General features: G+C 44.6%; 1 protein-coding gene across 1 annotated transcript in view; it reads left to right on the top strand.

Moving 5' to 3' along the window:
- Positions 1–25,411, top strand: part of TTC41 (tetratricopeptide repeat domain 41) — a 75,993-nt gene that overhangs the window by 37,419 nt on the left and 13,163 nt on the right. Inside the window, exons 10-13 of the mRNA XM_024992522.2 lie at positions 6,634–6,805; positions 13,475–13,622; positions 14,522–14,674; positions 18,990–19,123. Of these exons, the coding sequence (XP_024848290.2) occupies positions 6,634–6,805; positions 13,475–13,622; positions 14,522–14,674; positions 18,990–19,123 (607 nt within the window). The remainder of the gene's footprint in view (positions 1–6,633; positions 6,806–13,474; positions 13,623–14,521; positions 14,675–18,989; positions 19,124–25,411) is intronic.

Genomic DNA, 25,411 nt, shown 5'->3' with positions numbered 1-25,411 from the left:
CAACACACATCTTTCTAAAAGGAATTCCATCTAAAGAGATGCCTAAGACTCTAGATCTGCAAGCCCCTTTATTGCAGAGGCCGTGCTTATTTATCTTCCATGCTGTATTACAACCTCTTCAGTGCTTAGTAAATGTGACAAATGAATCAATGAGCTAACTTGAATTTGCAATACTTTGTGTCCTTAGAAGGTAGCATTGGAGTAGTGCAGGAGCCTGGGCTATTTACAGACTGACCCAAATTTAAAGTGCTTTGGCACTTAATGCTGTGCAACTTTGGCAAGAATGTGAACCTCTGACTCAGAGTTCTTCATTGTTGAGGGTTCTGAGATCTGTCTCCTGAGCTGTTAACAGGGTGAAATAAGCAGGTGCACAAAGCACTTCTCACAATGTGTGCACATAATGAGGTCTTAAGCTCTTTTTATTACCTTCCATGGGTTAAAAAGTAACCGAGGCCTAGGCTACAGATAATGCGTTTGATTTGAGCTATCTCGACCTCTCTTGCATTTTGACAGAGTAGAGTCCAGTGATTCTCTGATATCTTATGATTATGGAATTCCCCCTGCAGCAAATTTTTTTCGTCATGAGGTCTAAGTTTTCATCACTGACGTGTCTTCTTGGAAAGCACCAATTATGTTATTAGGTCATCACTGAGGGCCTGATTTCAGCCTTTCTCTCAGTCAGTCACGTATTCATTCACTCAGTCAGTCGCTCACTCACCCACTCACTCATTTTCTCACTCAGTCCTCCATTTACTCATTCATCCAGTCATTGCCTTATTTATTCACTGAGCCATTTGCTAATTCATCCACTCACTCACTCGTTCCCTCATTCATTCAGTCATCTATCCACTTAGCCAGTCACTTATTTACTCACTCGTTCTCTCATTTGGCCATTCATTTATTCATTCACCTGGTCACTCAGACATTCACTCAGCAAACCTTCACTGAGGGTCTTGCCCAGCCTGAGCTCTGTGCTGGGGGTTGGGATGATAGCAGCAGGTGAGGCAGACACAGTTTCTACCCTCATAGAGCTCCTAGTCTAGCTAGAAGTCACTGCCAGCATTTCCATCAGTGATGAAGCGTAACCTGTGGAGTAGGTGGGGTGAAGGGAGGTGGTGGCTGCTCAGGAAGTGTGACAAAGCTGAGACATTCAGAGAGGATTTCCCACTTCAGAGCACTCCTTTCGGAGGCATCAATCTTATGATTTTATTCTCAAAATATTTTTGCAACAGTGCTTTAGGACTAACTACCACGGAGACTAAAAGAATTATTTTTAGGCTCTGAAGGCATTTCCAAAAGAGAAGTTCTAAAACTATTTTTGGCAATAACAACTTCTTTGAAACATGTGCTGAATATTTTTGAGGGGAAAGAGCTTGTTATTTGTGCTATATACATTCTGTACCACACCACTTTTGTAATTTCTTTCGATTAGGTTATTTTAAAATTTGATGCAAGCATCTCCACTGGGAGACAGCTTTGTTTCTGAAGGAAGATTGGCGATGTTAAAGACATTTTTGGTGGTCTCAACCTGCGAGGGGTGGTTGCTAATGGCACCCAGTGAGTAGAGGCCAGGGATGCTCTACACGTTTTACACTGCCCAGACCAGCCTGCCCCTCAGCCCACACCCACCCAGAGCAAAGTATTATATGGCACAGAAGTCAATAGTGCTGAAGCTGAGAAACCCTGATTTAAAGTAGTAAGTATGCTTACTAAGAAACTAAGTCTCATGACCCTCTCTTTAGTACTTACCAGTAGGTGCACTGGGCCACAGGAAAACTAAAGGATGCCTGTGTGAAGGGGCCTCTGTTTGTGCATCAGAGGCTCACTTGTTAAGAAAAAGTGTAGAGCAGAGTTTTGGAGACAGGCTAGTCTGTGTTGGACACCCTTGTTCTCCTATTTGCTAGCCATGTGAACTCGGGTGATTGATGTAACCTCACTGAGCCTCAGCTTCCCTGCCTGTAAGAGAGAAGTAATAATCCCCATTTCCTAGGGTTTCTGTAAATATCCACTGAAGTCATGTATGGTGAGAGTTTCGCTTGGTCAGGGCTCCATAGGTGGTAGCCAGTACAGACCATGGCCCAAGAATGCTTCACAATCACTGTGCAGATCAACAAATGTTTACTGAATACCCACAAACCACAAGGCTCAATTCTTGCGCATGGGGTCTCTGCCCTCAAGAAGCAGATGGTCTGGAGCAAGAGGGAAATAAAAGGCATGTCTTCGTAAAGAAGATGCTGACGGTATATAGTTGCATTTGACCAATTAGTATTTCTGGCAATGTGGTTGGGGAGAAAGGACCACCATGGCCTGGTGGTGTGTTGGGAGCTGTCATTCTCCCTGGGATAGGGGGTTCTGCCCCACTCAGACTGATTGAAAACATGGCCATGACATGGGGAGAAACCAAGGAAACCCTGAGGATTTGCGTCTGGTTGATGGACTTGGGGGAATTCAAAGAGGAAGCTGGTTTTGGAGGGACGATGATGAATTTTTAAAATTTACACTGCTGAGTCTGCAGTTCAGGAAAGATAACCAGGTGGAGTGTCAAGCCAGCTGGGAAATGCAGGATTGGAAATCTGGAAAGAGACTGGAGAGATGTCTGCATACATGTGGATGCTGAAACCACAGGAGGAAACAGGATCTCTGATTGACAGTAGGAATTGGTTACTGGGAAATTACTTACCCTTAAAAGGAGGAAAGGGAAAGAACCTGTACAGGAGTGAGATATTGGAAGAGAATCAGGACAGCCTTGTTCCCCCAAATCAAAGAGGGAGTGGCTGATAGCATCAGTTGCTGCTTAGAGGTCTGGATAAATGAGGACTGAAAGAAGGACCCTGGGCCTGGTGATTGAAGGTCAGTGGTAACCCCTGAGATAGAAGCGGGGTGTGGTGGGAAGAACCATTCTGCAGAGCTTAAGAGGTGAATGTGTGGTAATGAAATGGGAATGTGCATGTATTGATACCTGCCGGGGTCCAGCCCCGGCTGATCCAGGGTATTCGAAGGAGAGACGGCGTAGGCGAAGATCAGGAAACAATTGCTTAATTAAATGTTAATTAAGGATATAAAGAGTAATAGAATGAGGATAGCTCAGTAGGAAAATTCAGTGGAGAAAAGAGGCTGAGTAGCTTGGTTTACGCGGGAGACCAATAAAACTTCAAGACAAGAAGTGTGCACCACTTATGTAGGCCGCAGGCATCCTTCCGTTCTCCCGAAGGAGAGGAGACACTGAGGCCTCCCCGGTCGGATCTTAGAAGCCCAGGCATAATTAGTAAGCATGGCGGGTTCCGCGCTCCAGATGGAGACTCAACCAGAGTGAGAGAGAGAGCGACATGGGGAGACCAGTATTTCGAGAAACTGATCCCAATTCTTTATTTTCCATGGTCTACTTTTATACGCTGAGATGTTATGCAAAAGTCACACGGGGTCAGCAGTCCTGACTTTTATCAAAGTCAGGTGCTTCATACAAATGTATACAGAGGTCTTAGGGGTGTTACATCATCTTCTGGCCAGGGGGGCCTGCTGACAATTTACGACCCTCTCCTTGTGACAGCAGTCAGTCAACCAGGACACTTATTTCTCCAGGGCTGATTATTCTCAAAACAGACACCACCCAAATAAAGTTACGTTCCTATAGGGTGAGGGTGTAGTGGGTTTTAGTTAAGGAAAGAATTTACTTAGCCTAAGGTCTAACGTGATTAATATCAAAGGTTAATACTTATTTCTTCTATATACTCATTAACATGTGTAAGGGCAGGGGATGTGGAGACTTAGCAACAAACATTGGCTCAACAAATGAAAAACCCTTCACCAACACAATTTCTAATTAGCCCACTATACTTATAGTTTTCTAACTTTTCTAAGGAACCTGTTTTTAGAGGGTTTAAAGCATCTCGTGCCTCTCACGGTTGGGAGGCTGTGAGCAATCACATGTGGCCGGACGAGCCTGTCAGGCAGGCTAGAGAACCTTCAGAGGAGTTTGTAGGTTAAAACACTCTTGTCACACCCAAGAGTTTTTATTGACTGGAGCTCTAGGTTAACTCCTTCTCCGAAAGAGGTGGTGGGGAACAGCCCCCCGTAAAGTCAGAGATGTAGGTGAGAGCACAAAGTAGTAAAGTAGGCAGGCTCTGGTTATGGGGGTAGATGCTCGAGGAGTTCCAGGGGGACTCCTGAGGCTCGATCCCGCCTTTGCGTATGTTGAGCCTCCTTCCTCATGACCTTTGTCACGGGCGGAGTACCTCACTCTGGCCCCCAACAGATACCCATTTGAGAAGTGTCAGTAAAAGGTAAAAGATGAACAATCAGGATATTACCAGGTTCAGGTTAGGTTTGATCAGGTTAGGTTTGATATGTATTTGTGTGGAGCAGGAAATGACCCAGAGAGAGGGGTGGATTGGAGATGCTGGTGGGGACGTGGTGAGGAGGACTTGACTCCCAAGAGCTAGGGAAGGAGCAGGCCCTTGGTAAGGAGGTTGGGTATCTCTTCCTCTGGAATAGACAGGAAGGAAGAAAATGGGTGAAAGCACTGCTAATTTTAAATTGAAAAGAAAAGGGAAGTGAGGTATACCAGAGACTGTAATTTCCCAATATCTGGTCCCCCTTTCATAGTAAGTTATGTCCCCACCCTCCTCATCAAATGACGGGAAAGAAGACTACATTTTCTATCATCTGTTGAAGCAAGATATGAGTACCTGCCTAAGTTTTGGCTCATGGGATTTAAATCGAGGTGCTGAGGATAACTTCTGAGAAGTTTCCATGAAGTGAAGGGTGTGGCTTTCCTTTCCTCTTTTCTCCTTGCTGCTGTTTGGATTGTGGATGTGATGGCTGGAGATGGAGCAGCCATTTTAGACCAAGAGGCATCCTTGGGAATGGAGGTCAGGCAAGGTCAAACAGTGAGATAAGAGAAACCATGTCTCTGACATTATGGTGTGTCATCCACTTCCTAATGGTTGCATTAGAGAGAAATCAAGCCACTGTTAATATGGGTTTTCTGTTACTTGTACCCAGTCATAATCTTAATCAATATCTGAGGGCAATCTTTCAGAGTAGTCTTGATCTCAGTAAAGTCAGCATGCAGGCCATCTTAAAGTGGAGGATGGACAGTGTGAACATTAGGGCTGAGATCTAGGACGGCTGCTGAGAAGGGGGGCTCTTTGAAAGATACCCATGAGGGAATGTAAAAGACTACAGGGCTATGTGCCCAGGGACTCCACACCACTCATAGCTGCCTTCAGGACTGAGGTCAGTATTTCAGAGTAGGTGTAACCTGTTTGAAGGACACTTACTGGAAAGCTCTGGGTTAAGCCGCAGAAGGTAACTTTCAATTGGTACAGGAGAGCAGAAAGAATTCCCATGATGGAGACAGGCTCAGTCAGTGAGTACATTTCAGTACAGCATGAAGTATTACATAACCATTGATAATGCTACTGCTGTCTATTTGAATAGGACCTATTAATTGCCAAACATATTCACAGATACTCTTGTTAATATAAAGTCTTCTGAAATGAGATATTAATAATAAGATAACTCATCACTAGCTCTAAAAAAGATTATAACCAACTAGTGTATTCTTAGGAGAAGGCAATGGCACCCCGCTCCAGTACTCTTGCCTGGAAAATCCTATGGACAGAGGAGCCTGGTGGGCTGCAGTCCATGCTAAGGGTTGGACACGACTGAGCGACTTCACTTTCACTTTTCACTTTCATGCATTGGAGAAGGAAATGGCAACCCACTCCAGTGTTCTTGCCTGGAGAATCCCAGGGACGGGGGAGCCTGGTGGGCTGCTGTCTATGGGGTCGCACAGAGTCGGACACAACTGAAGTGACTTAGCAGCAGCAGCAGCAGTGTATTCTTATGTATTGATAAGGTTTTGATAGAGGTTTGATTTACGGTAATGAAGTTTAAGTATCCCTGAAATAAACATGCTAAACCAGGAAGGAGAATTGAAGTTCATGTCTTTAAGCAAAAATGTATCAAACATGAAGTTAACAGGGACTTCCCTAGTGGTCCAGTGGTTAAGAATCTGCCTTGCAATGCAGGGTACGTGGGTTTGATCCCTGGTCAAGAAAGTAAGATTCCACTTGCCCAGAGCAACTAAGACCATGCACCACAACTAGAGAGTCCGTGTGCTGCAACGCAAGACTCTACATGCTGCAACTAAGAGCCAATTCAGCAAAAAAACAAAAAAAACAAACAAAAAAAAACCCAAAAACATAATCAAAAAAACCCAAACCAAACAAAACCCTATAAAGTTAGCAGATCTCTGGTCACAATTGAATTCAAGAGTCATGCAGATGGTGATTTTAGGTGTTCGATTGAATTTTAGATAACACCTCCTCCGTGAGCTTTAATAGATGTGAGACATCACCATGTTATTCTCACCTTCAAAAAAAATTACCATTAACTAACAACTTGTGAAAACATGTTCCAAAGCTTAGTTTTGGTTTGCAGTGTCTCCCCATAAATGTGTCACTGTAATAATCACTCCGTAAGTATTTACAGTTCCCCGAGACCTGCTGTGAAGTGTGCCATCTTTTGCGAATTCACTATGTAATGAGCTTTCTCCGGCAGGTATCTGGTGGCTGTGCCTGGTCTAATGCTGTGTCCCCTCATGAGTGTGTTCTTTTTCCTTGTGTGTAGAGTCAGTCCATGACCAAAATGCTTCCCAGAGTACAGAATGCTATTGGGGAGCTCTGTCTGGAAGTAGGGATGACTCAGGAAGGCTTCCAGTATTTCCAGAAAGCGTGGTTCAACCTGCTGGAATTTTCATCCAGAAATTTAAAAGACAACCAGGACTTGGTGAAGCAAAAAGGTAGGGTGGGCACATGGAGAGGGCATCACTTCTTCTGGTTCAGAGTCAGACTCCTGGGCTCTTACAAACCATGAAGACAGGGAACTGGGCATGCGAGCTGTGTTTGCTTGATTTTTTTGGTGGGCGTGTGAGGGTTGACCCTGAGCACTCCTCCTTTGACAGACCATCCTTTTGGCATGTGGGAGGCTGTTGTGACACACCTCATACTGCTTTGAGCACTAAGGGGACCACTGGCTGTGAAGCCAGCCTTTCTGTGTTCAAATCCCACCTCTCCACTTACTGTCCTTTTGCTCTTATTTAATTTATCTATTATTTTTATTTTTAGGCTCTATGCTTTTATTTACTTGTTAAGTTTGTTTTTATTTTTTGACTCTCAGACTTAAATTGAAGAAAGTAGGGAAAACCACTACACCATTCAGGTATGACCTAAATCAAATCCCTTATGATTACGCAGTGGAAGTGGGAAATAGATTTAAGGGACTAGATCTGATTAGACAGAGTGCCTGATGAACTATGGACGGAGGTTCGTGACATTGTACAGGAGACAGGGATCAAGACCATCCCCAAGAAAAAGAAATGCAAAAAAGCAAAATGGCTGTCTGAGGAGGCCTTACAAATAGCTGTGAAAAGAAGAGATGTGAAAAACAAAGGAGAAAAGAAAAGATATACCCATTTGAATGCAGAGTTCCAAAGAATAGCAAGGAGAGATAAGAAGTCTTCCTCAACGATCAGTGCAAAGAAATAGAGGAAAACAATAGAATGGGAAAGACTAGAGATCTCTTCAAGAAAATTAGAGATACCAAGGGAACATTTCACGCAAAGATGGGCTCCATAAAGGACAGAAACGGTATGGGCCCAACAGAAGCAGAAGATCTTAAAAAGAGGAGGTGAGAATACATAGAACTGTACAAAAAAGATTTTCACGACCCAGATAATCACGATGCTGTGGTCACTCACCTAGAGCCAGACATCCTGGAATTCGATGTCAAGTGAGCCTTAGGAAGTATCACTACGAACAAAGCTAGTGGAGGTGATGGAATTCCAGTTGAGCTATTTCAAATCCTAAAAGATAATGCTATGAAAGTGCTGCACTCAATATGCCAGCAAATTTGGAAAACTCAGCAGTGGCCACAGGACTGGGAAAGGTCCATTTTCATTCCAATCCCAAAGAAAGGCAATGCCAAAGAATGCTCAAACTACCGCACAATTGTACTCATCGCACACGCTAGCAAAGTAATGCTCAAAAGTCTCCAAGCCAGGCTTCAGCAATACGTGAACCATGAACTTCAAGATGTTCCAGCTGGATTTAGAAAAGGCAGAGGAACCAGAGATCAAATTGCCAACATCCGCTGGTTCATGGAAAAAGCAAGAGAGTTCCAGAAAAACATCTATTTATGCTTTATTGACTATGCCAAAGCCTTTGACTGTGTGGGTCACAACGAACTGTGGAAAATTCTGAAAGAGATGGGAATACCAGAGCACCTGACCTGCCTCTTGAGAAACCTATATGCAGGTCAGGAAGCAACAGTTAGAACTGGACATGGAACAACAGACTGGTTCCAAATAGGAAAAGGAGTACGTCAAGGCTGTATATTGTCACCCTGCTTATTTAACTTTATTGCAGAGTACATCATGAGAAATGTTGGACTGGAAGAAGCACAAGCTGGAATCAAGATTGCTGGGAAAAATATCAATAACGTCAGATATGCAGATGACACCACCCTTATGGCAGAAAGTGAAGAAGAACCAAAGAGCGTCATGATGAAAGTGAAGGAGGAGAGTGAAAAAGTTTGCTTAAATCTCAATATTCAGAAAACTAAGATCATGGGACCCGGTCCCATCACTTCATGGAAAATAGATGGGGAAACAGTGTCAGACTTTATGTATTTGGGCTCCAAAATCACTGCAGATGGTGACTGCAGCCATGACATTAAAAGATGCTTACTCCTTGGAAGGAAAGTTATGACCAACCTAGACAGCATATTAAAAAGTAGAGATATTACTTTGCCAACAAAGGTCCATCTAGTCAAAGCTATGGTTTTTCCTATGGTTTTTCCAATAGTCATGTATGTATGTGAGAGTTGGACTATAAAGAAAGCTGAGCGCCAAAGAATTGATGCTTTTTTTATAAAATTTTATTTTATTTTTAAACTTTACAATATTGTATTAGTTTTGCCAAATATCGAAATGAATCCACCACAGGTATACCTGTGTTCCCCATCCTGAACCCTCCTCCCTCCTCCCTCCCCATACCCTCCCTCTGGGTCATCCCAGTGCACCAGCCCCAAGCATCCAGTATCGTGCATCGAACCTGGACTGGCGACTCATTTCATATATGATATTCTACATGTTTCAACGCCATTCTCCCAAATCTCCCCACCCTCTCCCTCTCCCACAGAGTCCATAAGACTGATCTATACATCGGTGTCTCTTTTGCTGTCTCGTACACAGGGTTATTGTTACCATCTTTCTAAATTCCATATATATGTGTTAGTATACTGTATTGGTGTTTTTCTTTCTGGCTTACTTCACTCTGTATAATAGGTTCCAGTTTCATCCACCTCATTAGAACTGATTCAAATGAATTCTTTTTAATAGCTGAGTAATACTCCATTGTGTATATGTACCACAGCTTTCTTATCCATTCATCTGCTGATGGGCATCTAGGTTGCTTCCATGTCCTGGCTATTATAAACAGTGCTGCGATGAACATTGGGGTACACGTGTCTCTTTCCCTTCTGGTTTCCTCAGTGTGTATGCCCAGCAGTGGGATTGCTGGATCATAAGGCAGTTCTATTTCCAGTTTTTTAAGGAATCTCCACACTGTTCTTCATAGTGGCTGTACTAATTTGCATTCCCACCAACAGTGTAAGAGAGTTCCCTTTTCTCCACACCCTCTCCAGCATTTATTGCTTGTAGACTTTTGGATCACAGCCATTCTGACTGGCGTGAAATGGTACCTCATAGTGGTTTTGATTTGCATTTCTCTGATAATGAGTGATGTTGAGCATCTTTTCATGTGTTTGTTAGCCATGTGTATGTCTTCTTTGGAGAAATGTCTATTTAGTTCTTTGGCCCATTTTTTGATTGGGTCATTTATTTTTCTGGAGTTGAGCTGTAGGAGTTGCTTTTATATTTTTGAGATTAGTTGTTTGTCAGTTGCTTCATTTGCTATTATTTTCTCCCATTCTGAAGGCTGCCTTTTCACCTTACTAATAGTTTCCTTTGTTGTGCAGAAGCTTTTAATTTTAATTAGGTCCCATTTGTTTATTTTTGTTTTTATTTCCAATATTCTGGGAGGTGGGTCATAGAGGATCCTGCTGTGATGTATGTCGAAGAGTGTTTTGCCTATGTTCTCCTCTAGGAGTTTTATAGTTTCTGGTCTTACGTTGAGATCTTTAATCCATTTGTGTATAGTGTTAGAAAGTGTTCTAGTTTCATTCTTTTACAAGTGGTTGACCAGTTTTCCCAGCACCACTTGTTAAAGAGATTGTGTTTAATCCATTGTATATTCAGGCTCTATTACAAAGCCACAGTTATCAAGACAGTATGGTACTGGCAAAAAGACAGAAATATTGATCAATGGAACAAAATAGAAAGCCCAGAGATAAATCCATGCACATATGGACACCTTATCTTTGACAAAGGAGGCAAGAATTGATGCTTTTGAACTGTGGTGTTGGAGAAGAGTCTTAAGAGTCCCTTGGACTGCAAGGAGATCCAACCAGTCCATCCTAAAGGAGATCAGTCCTGAGTGTTCATTGGAAGGATTGATGTTGAAGCTGAAACTCCAATACTTTGGCCACCTGATGAGAAGAGCTGACTCATTTGAAAAGACTCTGATGCTGGGAAAGGTTTACAATCAGACAAGGAATAAGGACTCTAGACTTATGTCGTATTTAAATAGCTATGTCAATTAGCTTCTGTTGTATAGCAAACCACCCTGAAACTCAACAGGTCAAAAACCAACAACCGCTTGTTGTTGCCCGTGTGTACGGGCCACCAAGCGGATCCCCTTCGTCTGGGCTGGGCTCATGCAAGCTTCTGCAACCCAGCTGGCAGGGCCAGTGGGCTCCAACTCTCAGAACACCTCACCCTGATGTCTGGTGGCAACAGGGTTCTGGGCACGAGCTGCTCATCATTCAGGAAATAGCCCAGTCCTGCTCCCCTGGGGGCCCGCAGAATTCCAAGAGTGAGAGCCCATGTTTACGCCTCAACTGAGAACTGGCACAGCACCCTCTTACTCTGCATGTGGTTGGTCACAGCAAGTCGCCAGGCTTCAGTCTGGGGCCAAGAAAGAGACTCTGACCTCTGCATGGGAGGAGGTGCCGGGTGGCATGGCCAAGGGGAGAGTTGGGTACAGGTTGGCGTGGAGAATTACAGATATCTTCACAGTCTGATGTAAGATTTAAGGTCACCTTGGGAAAGTTACTTACCCTCTCTGCATTTCACCTGTAAATCCACCTTGACAGTAATAGTTAACATTCGTTTCGTGCTTACCATGTACAAAGCACTTCATGTTGATCTCTTTTGTCTTCTGGTATACCTCCTGTGATATATATATAGGAGGTATATATATGTGTGTATATATATATACACATACAGTTACTCCCATTTCACAGATGAGGAAACTGAAGGTCAGAGAGATGAAATAAAGTACGTCAGCTCCCAGCGCTGGCACCTCTGGTGCCAGGAGTCTGAGAGGCCTATCTGACTACTTATCTGGGCCCATCTGGCCCTAAGACCTGTCTGCACAACTCATTGCTGCGCAGAATCTCTTCTAGTGTTGGCCTTTATAAAGCTCTAATGCTCCACATGTAGAGGCTGGCTTCTAAGTCATCATCCTAATGCAGGCAGGCCTGGTTTCAGGCATGCTGGGACCTTGGTGAGCGGAGGAAAGCCATGTGGAAACCAGTGAGAGAGTCATTTCCTAGGCAGGTTGATAGGAAATCTAGGGGTCCCCAAGGAGAGAGGGGTCTGGAATTCTCAAGGAGGAAGAAAGGACAAACTTTTTTTCTTTCTCCACATTCCTTAGGATTATATAACAATAATGTATCCTGCCTAAGGACAGTCTTTGGATTCAACCTTCTGTTATCTTAAAATGTTAATTATGGGAGTAGACCTGGTCTTTACAAGGATGTATCTTGCCTGAGGACCGTGTTATCTTAAAATGTAAATTATGGGAGTAGGTCTGATGAGGTCTTTACAACCTCCAGATATTCTTTGGATTATATAACTTCATTGTTAACACTAGCAAGTGGGTACTCTTTCTGCCCCCTTCTGATGCCTATGTCAGAAGCTTTCTCTATCTCCTTTATACTTTAATAAAACTTTATTACACAAAAGCTCTGAGCGATCAAGCCTCGTCTCTGGCCCCGGATTGAATTCTTCTCCTCCGGGGGCCAAGAATCCTGGTGTATTCACGTGATTCAACAACAACCTTTCACCAGGGATACTTCTGTGGGTTCCGGGACTGGCCTCCTAGAGCCAGTTGGGCAACGAATGGAGTGCTATTGATGATGGGATGCTTTTTTGATAATTTAATGGTAATCTTTTATAGTTAAAGCTGAATTCCATAGTATAGGGAGTTAAATCTGCCTTGTTTACTGCTAGCAATGCTCTAATAACACCTTCTGGAAGCATAATTATAGTTTTATCTCTTTGCATAATAGAGTGTGGGCTTCCCTGGTGGCTCAGACGGTTAAGCGGTAAAGCATCTATCTGCAGTGTGGGAGACCCGGGTTCGATCCCTGGGTCGGGAAGGTGGCCTGGAGAAGGAAATGGCAACCCACTCCAGTACTCTTGCCTGGAAAATTCCATGGATGGAGGAGCCTGGTAGGCTACAGTCCATGGGGTCGCAGAGTCGGACATGATTGAGCGACTTCACTTCAGTATTACAGAGTGTGGCTTGGAAAACCGTGGACTTCCCTGGTGGCTCAGCTGGTAAAGAATCTGCATGCAATGTGGGACACCTGGATTTGATCTCTGGGTTGGGAAGATTGCCTGGAGAAGTGAATGGCGGCCCACTCCAGTATTCTAGCCTGGAGAATTCCATGGACTGTATAGTTCATGGGGTCACAAAGAGTTGGACATGACTGAGTGACTTTCATTTCCACTTTGGAAAACCATAAAACCTTCTACTTTTTAGAAGTCTCTTATTGTTAGCATATCTAACTCAAAATAACTAGCAAAATCTTAGGCCTTTGCAAAGGGTACATTTGATGTGTATCTAGGTACAGCACATTATTTATTAATTAGGTTTATGGGGCTTATTCATGTGTTTCTGTCATAAGGCTGTAATGTTTTGTTGTTCCTTATTCAAGCCTGTACCAGCTGCCTTTTGTAGAACTCAGTTACCACGATGATAGTTGGTCTCACCACATCCATATTCTCTATTTCTGACCTGTTCATTTGTAAAATAGACTCTAATTCGGTTTCAATCTATTGTCTTTGTTCCTTGGCCCCATAACTGCTGCCCACATACAAAATTTGTTACTTGAAAACCAAGTCCTGTGCAATGTAGATCAGTAATTGATTTATTAAGGAAAAAACCCAACTATTGGCAGCGATGAAGAAATGCTACCAAATGCTCTGCCTAGTGACTTCTTAACTCTTCTGTAGGAAAAAGCCTGGAGCATCATCTTCTTTGCCAAAATTTATTCCCTGCAGGCAGAGTACTGAACAACCTGGCAAAGTCAGCATCTGAGGAGTACTTAAAAGAAAACCATATTTTGCAATGTGCTACCGAAATTTCCAGCTTACTGGACAGCAATCCCTGCGACCAGGCCACCATGAAATACACTGAAGGTGTTCTAACGTAAGCATGTGTTTTTCTTGAAAAATGTCTTAGTTTTCTGTACTAGCTGTTATTGTTACAATTAATCTACTTAATCCATACTTGCCCATCCATGTCCCACCTGACTGACTGGGTTAAGAAAGGCTGAATTTTAGCATTTCTATCCTCGGGTTCAGTATTCTCAACCATGGGCAATTTTTTCCCCCTGGAACCTTTGGCAAAGGTCTGGAGACATGTTAGCTTGTCATGACTGGGGGCATTGCTCCTGGCAGCTAGCGGGTACAGGCCAGGAATGCTACTAAACATTATACACGGCACAGGACCCTCCACAACAAACTGTCCAACCCTAAAGGTCAATAGTAGAGATGTGGATGAACCTAGAGTCTGTCATACAAAGTGGAGTAAGTCAGAAAGAGAAAAACCAAATATTGAATGTTAATGCACATATATGGGATCTGGAAGATGGTAGAGAGGAACCTGTTTGCAGGGCAGCAGTGGAGATGCAGATGTGGAGAATGGACTTGTGGACACAGTTCGGGAAGGAGAGGGTGGGATGAGTCGAGAGAGTGCATTCATATATGTATACACTAGCAGGTGTGAAATAGATAGCTAGTGGGAACCTGCAGTTTTGCACAGGGAGCTCAGCTCGGTGCTCTGTGATGACCTAGACTGATGGGATTGGGGTGGTGGTGGAAGGGAGGCTTGAGAGGAAGGAGGAAAATAGTGTCCCAGTGTCTCATGATGTATGCACATCTTATCAATCACTTTGAAAGCCTCAAATCTCTGCTGATGCAAACTATTGTGCTGTTTTGTGTCTTGAATACAAAGGACGTTTATGAGATTTGGTTTTGGAAGCACAACAAAGGTAGCCAACATGTATCGTGCCCGGTAAGTCACACACGTGTGCATTTTGTTTTCAGATTTGCTGCTGGAAACGCTTGTCTTGCAAAAATGAAACTTCAGGAATGCTTAAATATCAGGAGAAATTTGTTTGGTGAGAAAAGCATCCTAGTCGGAGAAATTATGGAATTTTTAGCAGATTTACTGTTTTTCCCACTGAGACACAGTGAAAGGTAAGTTTTTATGAAATGTTTCAAGTCGTGTGTCTCCTTCCCCCCGCTCCCCCTAAAAAAAAGCCCACGTTTGGCAGGGAGATCTGTACTCACTCATAGGGGTATCTCACTTCTTTGGCTCCAGCCTTGTCCAGAAAATGAGAGACTCACCAGGCCTGAGATTTCGCCCTGATCTATTTGTTAGGACACTGAGCATCATGAATTTGAAAGGCACTCTTAGCTCACAAACCATGTAGAGGTTTTGGCAGGAGGAAAAGTAAAAAGGAGTACGGGGTCACACTCCCAGTATCACTCCTGGGTCTTGTGAGGAAAGGGGTTGTGCTTGAGGCCTCTGTGGAGTGTGGGTCTGTAGCATCATGCCTGCTGGTCTGTTTTGTTCAAGAGCCTGCTGCTGTCTCACACTGCGCTGTCCTGATACCCCTCCTCGCTGGGGAAGACCTCTTGCTCTCTTGCCATGTGTGGGGCTTTCCTCAGCTCCTCATACAAGGCACTGCTAAAGCTGTATTCATAGAACTTGTTAAAGAAAGGTAGGGCAGCCTTTATTCAGACCTTTCATGAGAGGCATATGGACCCCCGAAGTGGGGTTCTGCAGTTGAGACAGACAGGACTCAGCTCTGAATCAAGAAGGATTGGGTGGAGGAGGGGGGTGATCCATAGTGGATGGACAGTTACTAAGAGGAGACATGAAGGGCGGGGTGGGGGTAGACTCTGGGTAAACTGATCTAACAGGATTCTTGCTAAGGCAGGTCGGGGGGAGCAGAGGTCACTGTGGGACAGTGAGGGTGAGGAATCGGAGAAGGACGGTAATCAGGTATCAAGCAGGGCTGAACTGACTGAGCAGGATCCTTGCTGAAGCCGGACAAGGCAGAGATGAACACAGAAGGCCAGAAGTTGAGGTCCAGTTGGGAACTGCTCAGGAGAGCCTGCGTAGAGTTTGGTCAGGAGACTCTGTCAGCACCTGTGTTTTAAAGCAGGTTGTAGCTATCACCCTCAGGGTCCAATTCCTGTTAGGACCTGCCAGGCAAGACCACGTCTTCCTTTGACAGGCTGGTGTGAGCGAAGGTTCTCTGTGAGTCCACAGAGAGTCCATCACACCCTTCCTTCGGCCTGGCCTGCACTGTTTCACACACAGGTGAGCTGACTGAAGGGTCAGGGATGCTCTAAGTGAAATTATAAAGTTTTGAGGTTTTGCTTTTGCAGCCTCTCCCTCTCCTCCCTATTCCCTGCCTTGCCTTTCACTTTCCACTGTCTGCCATCCTGGAGAGCATGTTACTTACACCAGGGAGAGGACCTCTTCTGGCTTTTGCTCCCAAGAAGAATATGACATGAGTCATCTCTGGCATTGAACTGCAGATCACTATTAACCCTTTCCAAGAGTGGTGTGCATGCTCAATAGTGTCTGACTGTCTGCGACCCTATGGACTGCAGCCTGCCAGGTTCCTTTGTCCATGGGATTTCCCAGGCAAGAATACTAGAGTGAGTAGCCATTCCCTCCTCCAGGGGATCTTCCTGACCCAGGGATTTTGTGTCTCCTACATCTCCTGCATTGGCAGGTGGATTCTTTACCAGTGAGCCACCTGGGAAGCCCTTTCCAAGAGTATTTACCTTTCAAAGAGTAGTCCCTAATGGGAAAATGCTGGACAGCACAGCAAGCTGGCTCAGTGCTCTGTGATGACCTAAAAGGAGAGAATTGGGGTGGGGGGTGGGGAGGCTCATGGGGGAGGGGAGAGATGTATACACATAACTGATTCACTTTCTTGTCAGCAGAAACTAACACAACATTGTAAAGCAATTATCCTCCAATAAACAACAAAAAAAGACTAGCTCCAGTAAAGGTGCTTCTAAGAGTCGTTACCAGTGCTCTATAGCAGTGCTGAAATGTTGGGCTCTGGGGTTCAGTTGCCTCGGTTCAAATTTTGTTTCTACCGCCTGGTAACAGTGAGAGCCTGGGCACATACTTAACGTGTTGGTGTCTCATTCATCTCCTTCTTGGTTAAATGAGAGCAGTGACAGTCTCTTCCTCGCAGAACGATGCTGAGAACTGAGAGATCCTCTGTGTGAAGTGCTGAGCAGAATGCCTGGCACACTGAAAGAGTTGATAAATTGAGTTCTTAGTATTATTATTTTGCTCCCCAGCAGGGAATTTTTCAGGCACTTGACACCACATAAACCTCCTTTTGTTCCTCTTAAGACCAGGACTGCGAGTAGAGAACAGGCCTTTCTTTAGAGAAGCAAAAGGCTTGACAGTAGAACCATTGCCTCGTAAAAGAGAAATCTAAACACGTAGCATACTGACTGAGTCATCGCTAGGCCTGGGCTGCCCCATCTCAAATCCAGGGCTGGCGGCTCGTGACTCACGGGACCCTGAACCCTGCTGCTGTTCCACGCGCGTGGCCTCTGCGTTGGAGGAGCTGACCATACTTGGTGTCCTTCTTTCCAGACGTCATTGTCAATGGTCAACCTTCTGAAACGACCGAGAAGCCTTTTTCCTTGCTGAAGGTTGTCCTCAGGTGACCTCATTTTCCACATTGGTTAAGACCAGGAAATATTTTGCAGTGGGACTCAGCTCACCTCTCAGACATATGAAGATCCTGTCTCCTGGTGGTCAGGGGCTCTTGAAACAGCTCTCATGCCCTACAGAAATAATCCGAGGGTCCTGAGGGCCCTGGGGAGTGGGGATAGGTAGGGATGGATACATGAGGTCAAATCACAGAGTTAGAAGTAACCCCCTGTACCCCAGGAAGGAGAAAGATGAACAAAGGGTCATAAGAGAAACAGGGATGTATTCTCAGTGAAGTCAATGTCATTGCTGTCTCTCAACTTTGAATCCATTCAGCAGCAGCCGTCTTTTCATTGTGTGCCCTCCACAGACAAGTGTTTCCACTGCCTCACTTCCTGTTGATGTCATTCACCTTCTCCCTCCACCCAGCTCTGTTTTGTCCATCCTTATGAATGTCATCAGGAACATCCTAGTTCTGTGTCTTTGCACTTTGATCTTGAGGGTCCTCTGCTCTGGGAGCGTTTGACAGCATCAGTCATTCCTGAAACTGTGCTCTCCTGGTTTCTGAGCTACCCTCCATCATGGCCATCTTCTCTGATGACACCTTCTCGGGTTCTCTTGTGGGTTTTCTCTTTCTTTCCCAACTCTCGACCAGATGGCAGTGTTCTCTTGGGTTCAGTTCTTGAACTCTGCATGTCTCAGTCACAGTGCCCCAGCCTTGCCTGTGCCTCGGGCTGCAGCCAGCATTCAGTAAGGCGATGGCTTCTTGTCTCTGTCTCTTCAGACCTCCATCATCAGCTGCACACATGTGCATCCATTGGCCCTCTCCCTTCAGGTAGCCAGCATATTAGGGCAGTTCAGAGTGAACATTATCAACAGTGAACACATCCACCCCCTCTCCATGAGAAAATGCATCTTCTCCCATGTCACCCAGTGCAGACCCCAGGGCAGCATCTTAATGATTCATCTGGGTGATATTTATTATAATCAGTCACCATGCTAAACACACTCCATACATTTTCTCACTTAATCCTCACCACAGGTCTGTTATCCTCATTGAGAACATGAGAAAACCAAGGTTTAGGAGCCTTGATGCCTAACCACTGTGTCACTGCCAAGCCCGCCTGACTTCAGAGCTCTAGCTCCTAACCTCGTCATCCTACTGCCCAAGAGGATGTCAGGGCTCCTGGCACCAGGCCCACTACCTTCCATGTGATGCCAAGTCTTAGCAGGTCTCCTGTCACATCTGTGGCCACTGCATTAGCTCAGACCCTCATCATTCTTTGTCTGGACCAACTGGTCTCACTGCATAAATTGTCATCTGCTACTTCACTTGCACCCAGGTGAAGTTTCTAACAAGCAAATTTAATCATATCACTCTTTTTAAAAAAAATTATTTATTATTTATTAAGCTGTGCTGGGTCTTATTTGCAGCATGCAGGATCTTTAGTTGCAGCATGTGGGATCTAGTTCCCTGACCAGAGGTCGAACCTGGGCTTCTGCATTAGGAGCACAGAGACTTAGCCACTGGACCACCAGGGAAGTCCCTGAACCACGTCAGTCTTAATGAAAATGCTTCAATATTGAAGTCCCAAACTCCTAGGTTCCCACTCAATACTCTTAACAAGTGGTTGGTCCTATGTTTCACTCTCCAATCTCTCCTTCTGCCCGGGGACACTCTCTGAGGGCAGAGGTTAGTCTTCCTTATCTTTGCACCTGGGGCCCAGCACCAGCATTCCATGAATGTTTGTTGGATACATGGATGAACGCCATGCTTCTTCGATGCAAAACTTTGATTAAATTTCTCTTTTCTAGATTCCAAAGGAAGCAAGCAATTGAATATTATAAACAAGTGATAAAAATAAAGGAAAATGCGGGCACTCTGGCCAACTCCTCACTCGTAAGGAATCAACTGAGCATTAGCCTAAGTGATACCTTGTGTAAATTAGGTAATTGCTTTGACATATTTCTATTAGAAGCAGATGACTTTCCCCTCCATCTCACTTGCATACTTTGCTTATTTTTAAACAGTCTTCATCTCTGAAGTCAGCAACTCCTGTTCCATATTATTTTCAACTTTCTCTCTCTGTCTCTCTCTTTTTTTTTTTTTTTGCTGCTTATTTACTTTCCCTCATTAGATAAGTGTCTTAGTCTGTTGCTATAACAGAATAGACTGGGTGGGTTAAACAACAGAATTTTATTTCTCATAGTTCTGGAGCCTTGGAAGTCCAAGATCAAGGTGTCAGCAGATTAAATGTCTGGTGAGTGCCTATCTTGGGCTTCTCAGGTGGCACAGTGGTAAAGAATCTGTCTGCCAATGTAGGTGATGTGGGTTTGATCCCTGGGTAGGGAAGAGTCTCTGGAGTAGGAAATGGCAACCCACTTCACTATTCTTGCCTGGAAAATTCTGTGGACAGAGGAGCCTGGTGGGCTGCTTTCCATGGGGTTGCAAACAGTTGGACAGGATTGAGCAACTGAGCTCAAGGCCTATCTACTGGTTCAGAGACAGCTGTTTTCTTGGCAGGCCCTCACATAGTGGAAGAAAGAGCCCGAGAGCTCTCTGGAGGTCTCTTTTATAACGGCACTAATCCAGTTCATGCAAAGATGTGCACAATAAGGGACAGAAATGGTATGACCTAACAGAAGCAGAACATATTAAGAAGAGGTGGCAAGAATACATAGACCTATACAAAAAAGATCTTCATAACCCAGATAGTCACAATGGTGTGATCACTCACCTAGTGAGAGCCAGACATCCTGGAATGTGAAGTCAAGGAGGCCTTAGGCAGCATCACTACAAACAAAGCTAGTGGAGGTGATGGAATTCCAGTTGAGCTATTTCAAATCCTAAAAGATGATGCTGTGAAAGTGCTGCACTCAATATGCCAGCAAATTTGGAAAACTCAGCAGTGGCCACAGGACTGAAAGAGGTCAGTTTTCATTTTAATCCTTAAGAAAGGCAATGCCAAAAAATGTTCAAACTACCACACAATTGCACTCATCTCACACGCTAGTAAAGTAATGCTCAAAATTTTCCAAGCCAGGCTTCAACAGTATATGAACTGTGAACCTCCAGGTGTTCAAGCTGGATTTAGAAAAGGCAGAGGAACCAGAGATCAAATTGCCAACATCAACAAATGACCCCATGAACTGTACCCCACCAGGCTCCTCCGTCTATGGGATTTTCCAGGCAAGAATACTGGAGTGGGTTGCCATGTTCTCCTCCAGGGGATCTTCCTGACCCAGGGATCGAACCTCTGTCTCTTTTGTCTCCTGCACTGGCAGGTGGTTTCTTAACTGCTAGCACCCTGTGGGAAGCCCTACTAGCTCAGTTAGGTGGAATTTACTTACATTTTAAGGGCCACTGTTGAAGAACTGAGAGCCTCTGAGACAAAGGGCCTGTTTTCCAGGCTCTGCTGTTGCCAGAGACAAGGGTAACAGGACCACATCTTTTACTGCCTCAGTACTTATTGCATTCAGTAGCCCATTCCCATGTTTTGGAAATAGTCACATGTTGAATTCTGTCATGTTCCTACAGCATCACCACCAAACCTGGGAATGGAGGAGAATGAGAGTTGAATTGGAGGCTGCAAATGCTGGTTGGTAGTCAGCTGGAGACAGGCCAGCGCAGGAAGGTGGGCTGGGGGGAATCAGGGATGTGATTCCGATAGACAGCACTTGCCAACCTTTGTGCCTCCAAGGAGTAGGTTCACTTAGAGAGAGGGTTCAATGATGGTCAAATAGATATCTCTTCGCCCTTGGGCAGCTTTGTTGATTTCTTCTAGCAGGCTGCACTAGAAATTGCAGTTTCTGTAAATGCCACAACTAGAAAAATTGTGAAACACTCTCAGAGCTCTGAAATCTCATCGCCACAGGACAGTCTACTTCAGCTTTAAACAGTTGTTTTCAACACAGGCTGATTTTGACCCTCAGGACAAAAAAGCTGGAGAAATGTTTGATGTCATGGCTGGGGGTGGAGAGTGTTAGTCATTTAGTCAGTGGAGGCCGGAGTGGTTGCTAAACATCATGCGTGCCCAGGAAAGTGCCCCCACAGTGAAAATTATCCAGTCCAAGGTGAGAATAGTGCTGAGACAAAGAAACCCTGATCTAAACCAGCCACTTTCCCCAGCAGGTACGATTGGCATCCATATTACAATAAAACAGGATTGCTTTCAGCCTAGTCATTTACTGACAAAAAAGGCTTAAAATTCTTGATATCTGCAGGGAAAGAATATTTTCTGTTTTCACTCTGTAGATTTAGGAATGAGTGTGCCCATGTGTGTGTGTATACTTTTTTTTTTTCAGGTAAGGGTTTCCATGCTGAGTACATGAAAGAAAGATTTATGTTTGTAAAGAGAAAATGTAGATGCAAATCTAGAGAATGTTAGTGGGAAAGGAACTAGTTTACCTGATCTGGTTGCCTATGTTTTGTTCTCAGTTTTGGTGACTTGTCTATGATGAAAATATAATGTATTCATTTGCTTTCTGATAACAGGGCCTCTGTGGAGAAGGCAATGGCAACCCACTCCAGTACTCTTGCCTGGAAAATCCCATGGATGGAGGAGCCTGGTAGGCTGCAGTCCATGCGGTCGCTAAGAGTCGGACACGACTGAGAGACTTCACTCTCACTTTTCACTTTCGTGCATTGGAGAAGGAAATGGCAACCCACTCCAGTGTTCTTGCCTGGAGAATCCCAGGGACGGGAGAGCCTGGTGGGCTGCTGTCTATGGGGTTGCACAGAGTTGGGCATGACTGAAGCAACTTAGCAGCAGCAGCAACAGGGCCTCTGTAATGGCAGTTGTCATATTTGGTGATGTCTTAAATAAGTCTTCATGGTATGTTTCAGTTCTGCAGTCCATTTTCAGTGTGGTTCAGTGTGGTTCCGAGGAAGTATTTTTCTGTAAGGAGCACTTTCTCGCCATCATTTTATTATTTTTCTCTCCCACTGGTGATTGAAGTTGATTCCTTTTGCAGAAGGCCTGCTCCAGGCTTACAGGAACACTGTGGGTGGTTAGGTCAGCTGTCAAGGCAGGATTCTTGTGCTTTTGTTGCAGTCCCTGGTGGTGAGAGCTGATGTGTATCTTCAGTACAAGAGGAGGAGGACCTTGGGAGGGAAATAGACTGTTTATAGAGACCTTGGAATCATTTGTTCTTTGACATATTTTTGGTTTTCCTACGTGGAGGTAGAAAAACTTTTCCTCCATCCTCTCAGGGTCCCTGGCTGAGCTTGAAAATTAAATTGAAAAGACTGACTTTCACCACCCTAATTCCACCTGACTCTGTGGGCAGAAATTTGAGAGCCTATTTTGTTAAGAAATATTGTCTTCAACAGACTTTTGTCAGAGGCCCAGGATCTCTAAATTGCAGCTTTTGGACCTAGTAAGGAGCCCTGGATGATAGAATTCCACGTTTGTCACCAAAACTCTAAAGGAGAAAAATTTTTTTTCCTTTACCCTCCTAGGTTCTCCTGCTGGGGCCCTGTAAAATTAGCCTCAGCAAAGATTGATTGAGGTGAAGTGAACTGAAAGTTGTTCAGTTGTGTCTGACTCTTTGCGACCCCATGGACTGTACAGTCCATGGAATTCTCCAGGCCAGAATACTGGCGTGGGTAGCCATTCCCTTCTTCAGTGGATCTTCCCAACCCAGGGATTGGACCCCGGTCTCCTGCATTGCAGGAAGATTCTTTACCAGCTGAGCCACCAGGGAAGCTAAAAGATTGATTAACAAGAGAAAAATCAAACAGAAGTTTATTTGTGTGTGCATCACACTTGCACACACACTCAGGAATGACAACTCCAAGAGGTGGCTTGAACTTGCGATCTGTGTACTAACTTAGGGGAGAGGGAGGCGGGGAAAGGGCACTCATGGGAGGGCAGATGACTCTTTGGAAGCATAAATAGATCCTTAGGAGAATAGATGATATGGCAGTTTGTGACAATGTCTGGCTGGGTGTGGTGCTGGCTTCCTGTTGCCCCAGGGAGGGGACTTACAACACTTGAGTCCTTGTGACAGGCTCTGGTTTCAGGCACAGAAGGGATCCTAGGAACTCAAATAACTCGGCTCATATGTCCCATGTCAGCATGGCCTACTTTGGGGTGGCATAGTGTGATCCCCTTGAGAAAGTGAAAGTGTGAGTCGCTCAGTTGTGTCTGACTCTGTGACCCTTTGAACCATAGTCCACCAGGCTCCTCTATCCATGAAATTCTGTAGGCAACAATACTGGAGTGGGTAGCTGTTCCCTTCTCCATGAGTTCTTCCCAACCCAGGGATCAAACCTGGATCTCCTGCATTGCAGGCAGATACTTTACCATCTGGAGCCATCAGGGAAGCCCCAGTGATCCCCTTGATCTACCTTTAATGAAAAAAGCCTATCTACAGGGAGTGTGCCCAAGGGACTCCATAAAATAAGAAGGAAGCCAGAGCCACATGTGGCTGGGATTCATCACTAGTCATTTTTAAAGAAGTCAAGAGGCCTCTGTAGTAAAAGTGTTACTGAACATTAGTCATCAAAGCAATCCTCTTTAAGAGTTGTTTCATTGAGGAAAAAAGAGAACTATGGTATATGATGCTTTCTTGTATGCCAAGTCGCTTCAGTTGTGTCCGACTCTTTGAGACCCCCATGGACTGTAGCCCACTAGGCTCCTCTATCCAAGCATGAAGCCAGGCTTGGCTTCAGACATCACCTGGCAAGTGGTGGAAGGTGAGAAATCTGCCTAGATACCAAGGGTGATCAGGTTGGAGGAGGGCTAAACTTACTTAGCAGGATTCTTCCTGATTGGAAGAATTGGACTCTATAGAGATGAACATAGAAGCCCCAAAGTCAAGCCTACTTGAAAAAGCTCAGAGAGCCTGAGTAGAGTTTGGCCAGTGAGATTGTTAGATGACAATCTCTGTTTTAATTCCTGGAGACAGAGCAGTGAGAAGGACAGGTAGACCCACACTATCTTCACTGAGCTCACATTGAGGCCAACAAGCTGTCACACAACCATTAATAAATACAAGACTGTTTAGCTGCAATTGTGGAAAATGCCACAATAGAGATGGCGGTTGGATAGCTAAACACACAATGGTTGGGCTACAATTTGGCAAAGTGCTATCATGGCAAAGTACAAGTACTAACGGGGGACCTCGATCTGTTAGATGGAGGGGCATGGGTGGAGGGTGCTTCTTAGGAAGTGATGCTGAAACTGAATCTGGAGGAGGAGGACTTGCTTGGTAAGTGGTGGGAAGGGAAAGGAGTCATCTAGATAGTGAGGACAGAATTTGCAAATTGGGAAGAACAAAAAGGACCAATGGGGCTGGGATGCAGAAACTAATGTAGAGGGGAGAGGGTGCACTAGGGGGATACCAGAGAGGTGTCACAGGCCCTGAGGGCTGGGTCAGTGACTTGGGATGTTGCCTTAAGAGCTGCAGGGTTTTTGCAAAGCCAGGGAGTATTAGGAACCTAGAGTCCTGCATTCCTCCAGCATCGTCATCACCAGAGATTTCTCACACAAGATGCTCAAATCGTCTTATATGTCCAGTGTCATGAAGGAGCTCAAAGAACCCATTTTTGACCCCATTTCTATTTCTGTGAGTATTTTGACCTTTCAAACAGACTATGAACTGCCAGGGGCAAGAGTCTTGTCATTTATTCCTTGTATCTTCAAAGCATCAGAAAGAGTACTAGCTGTGTGGGTCTATCACTGTGCTCTTATCAGTACAGGAAGTGTGAGGGAAGTGGATAGACAGCTTCTTTCTAGGGGGTTACACAATTTGCCTGGCTTTCCTATAGAAGTGATGGCTCTGCTCCAGGATAACAACATTAAAAGAAGTGACTGTAATTATATTTTAGCCTATTGAGAACAATAATCTTTAGGGGACATTTTAGATATCAGTTTGGATTATAGATTAATGATGATAATTACTAGCTTGAAAGTCTTGGCACCTGCATCTTCCTTAGTCTTTTATTACATTTAATCAATGTATAGGCTACAATATAATCTTCCAAGGGGTATAAAAATAGTGGGCATCCAGCAATGATCATTCATGTTTTAATTATGCTCATGACAATTTTATACATGAGATTATACTGAGCACATATTGGAAAAGAAATTGGCTTCCCGGGTGGCAGTAGTGGTAAGGAACCCACATGCCAATGTAGGAGACATAAGAGACACAGATTCAGTTCCTGGGTTGGGAAGATTCCCTGGAGGAGGAAATGGTAACCCACCCCAGTATTCTTGTCTGGGAAATCC

The sequence above is a fragment of the Bos taurus genome, chromosome 5 (genome assembly GCF_002263795.3).
Source record: "Bos taurus isolate L1 Dominette 01449 registration number 42190680 breed Hereford chromosome 5, ARS-UCD2.0, whole genome shotgun sequence".
Classification (NCBI taxonomy): domain Eukaryota; kingdom Metazoa; phylum Chordata; class Mammalia; order Artiodactyla; family Bovidae; genus Bos; species Bos taurus.
The sequence above is the reverse complement of the archived record's forward strand: the minus strand, read 5'-3'. Positions and strand labels throughout refer to the sequence as shown.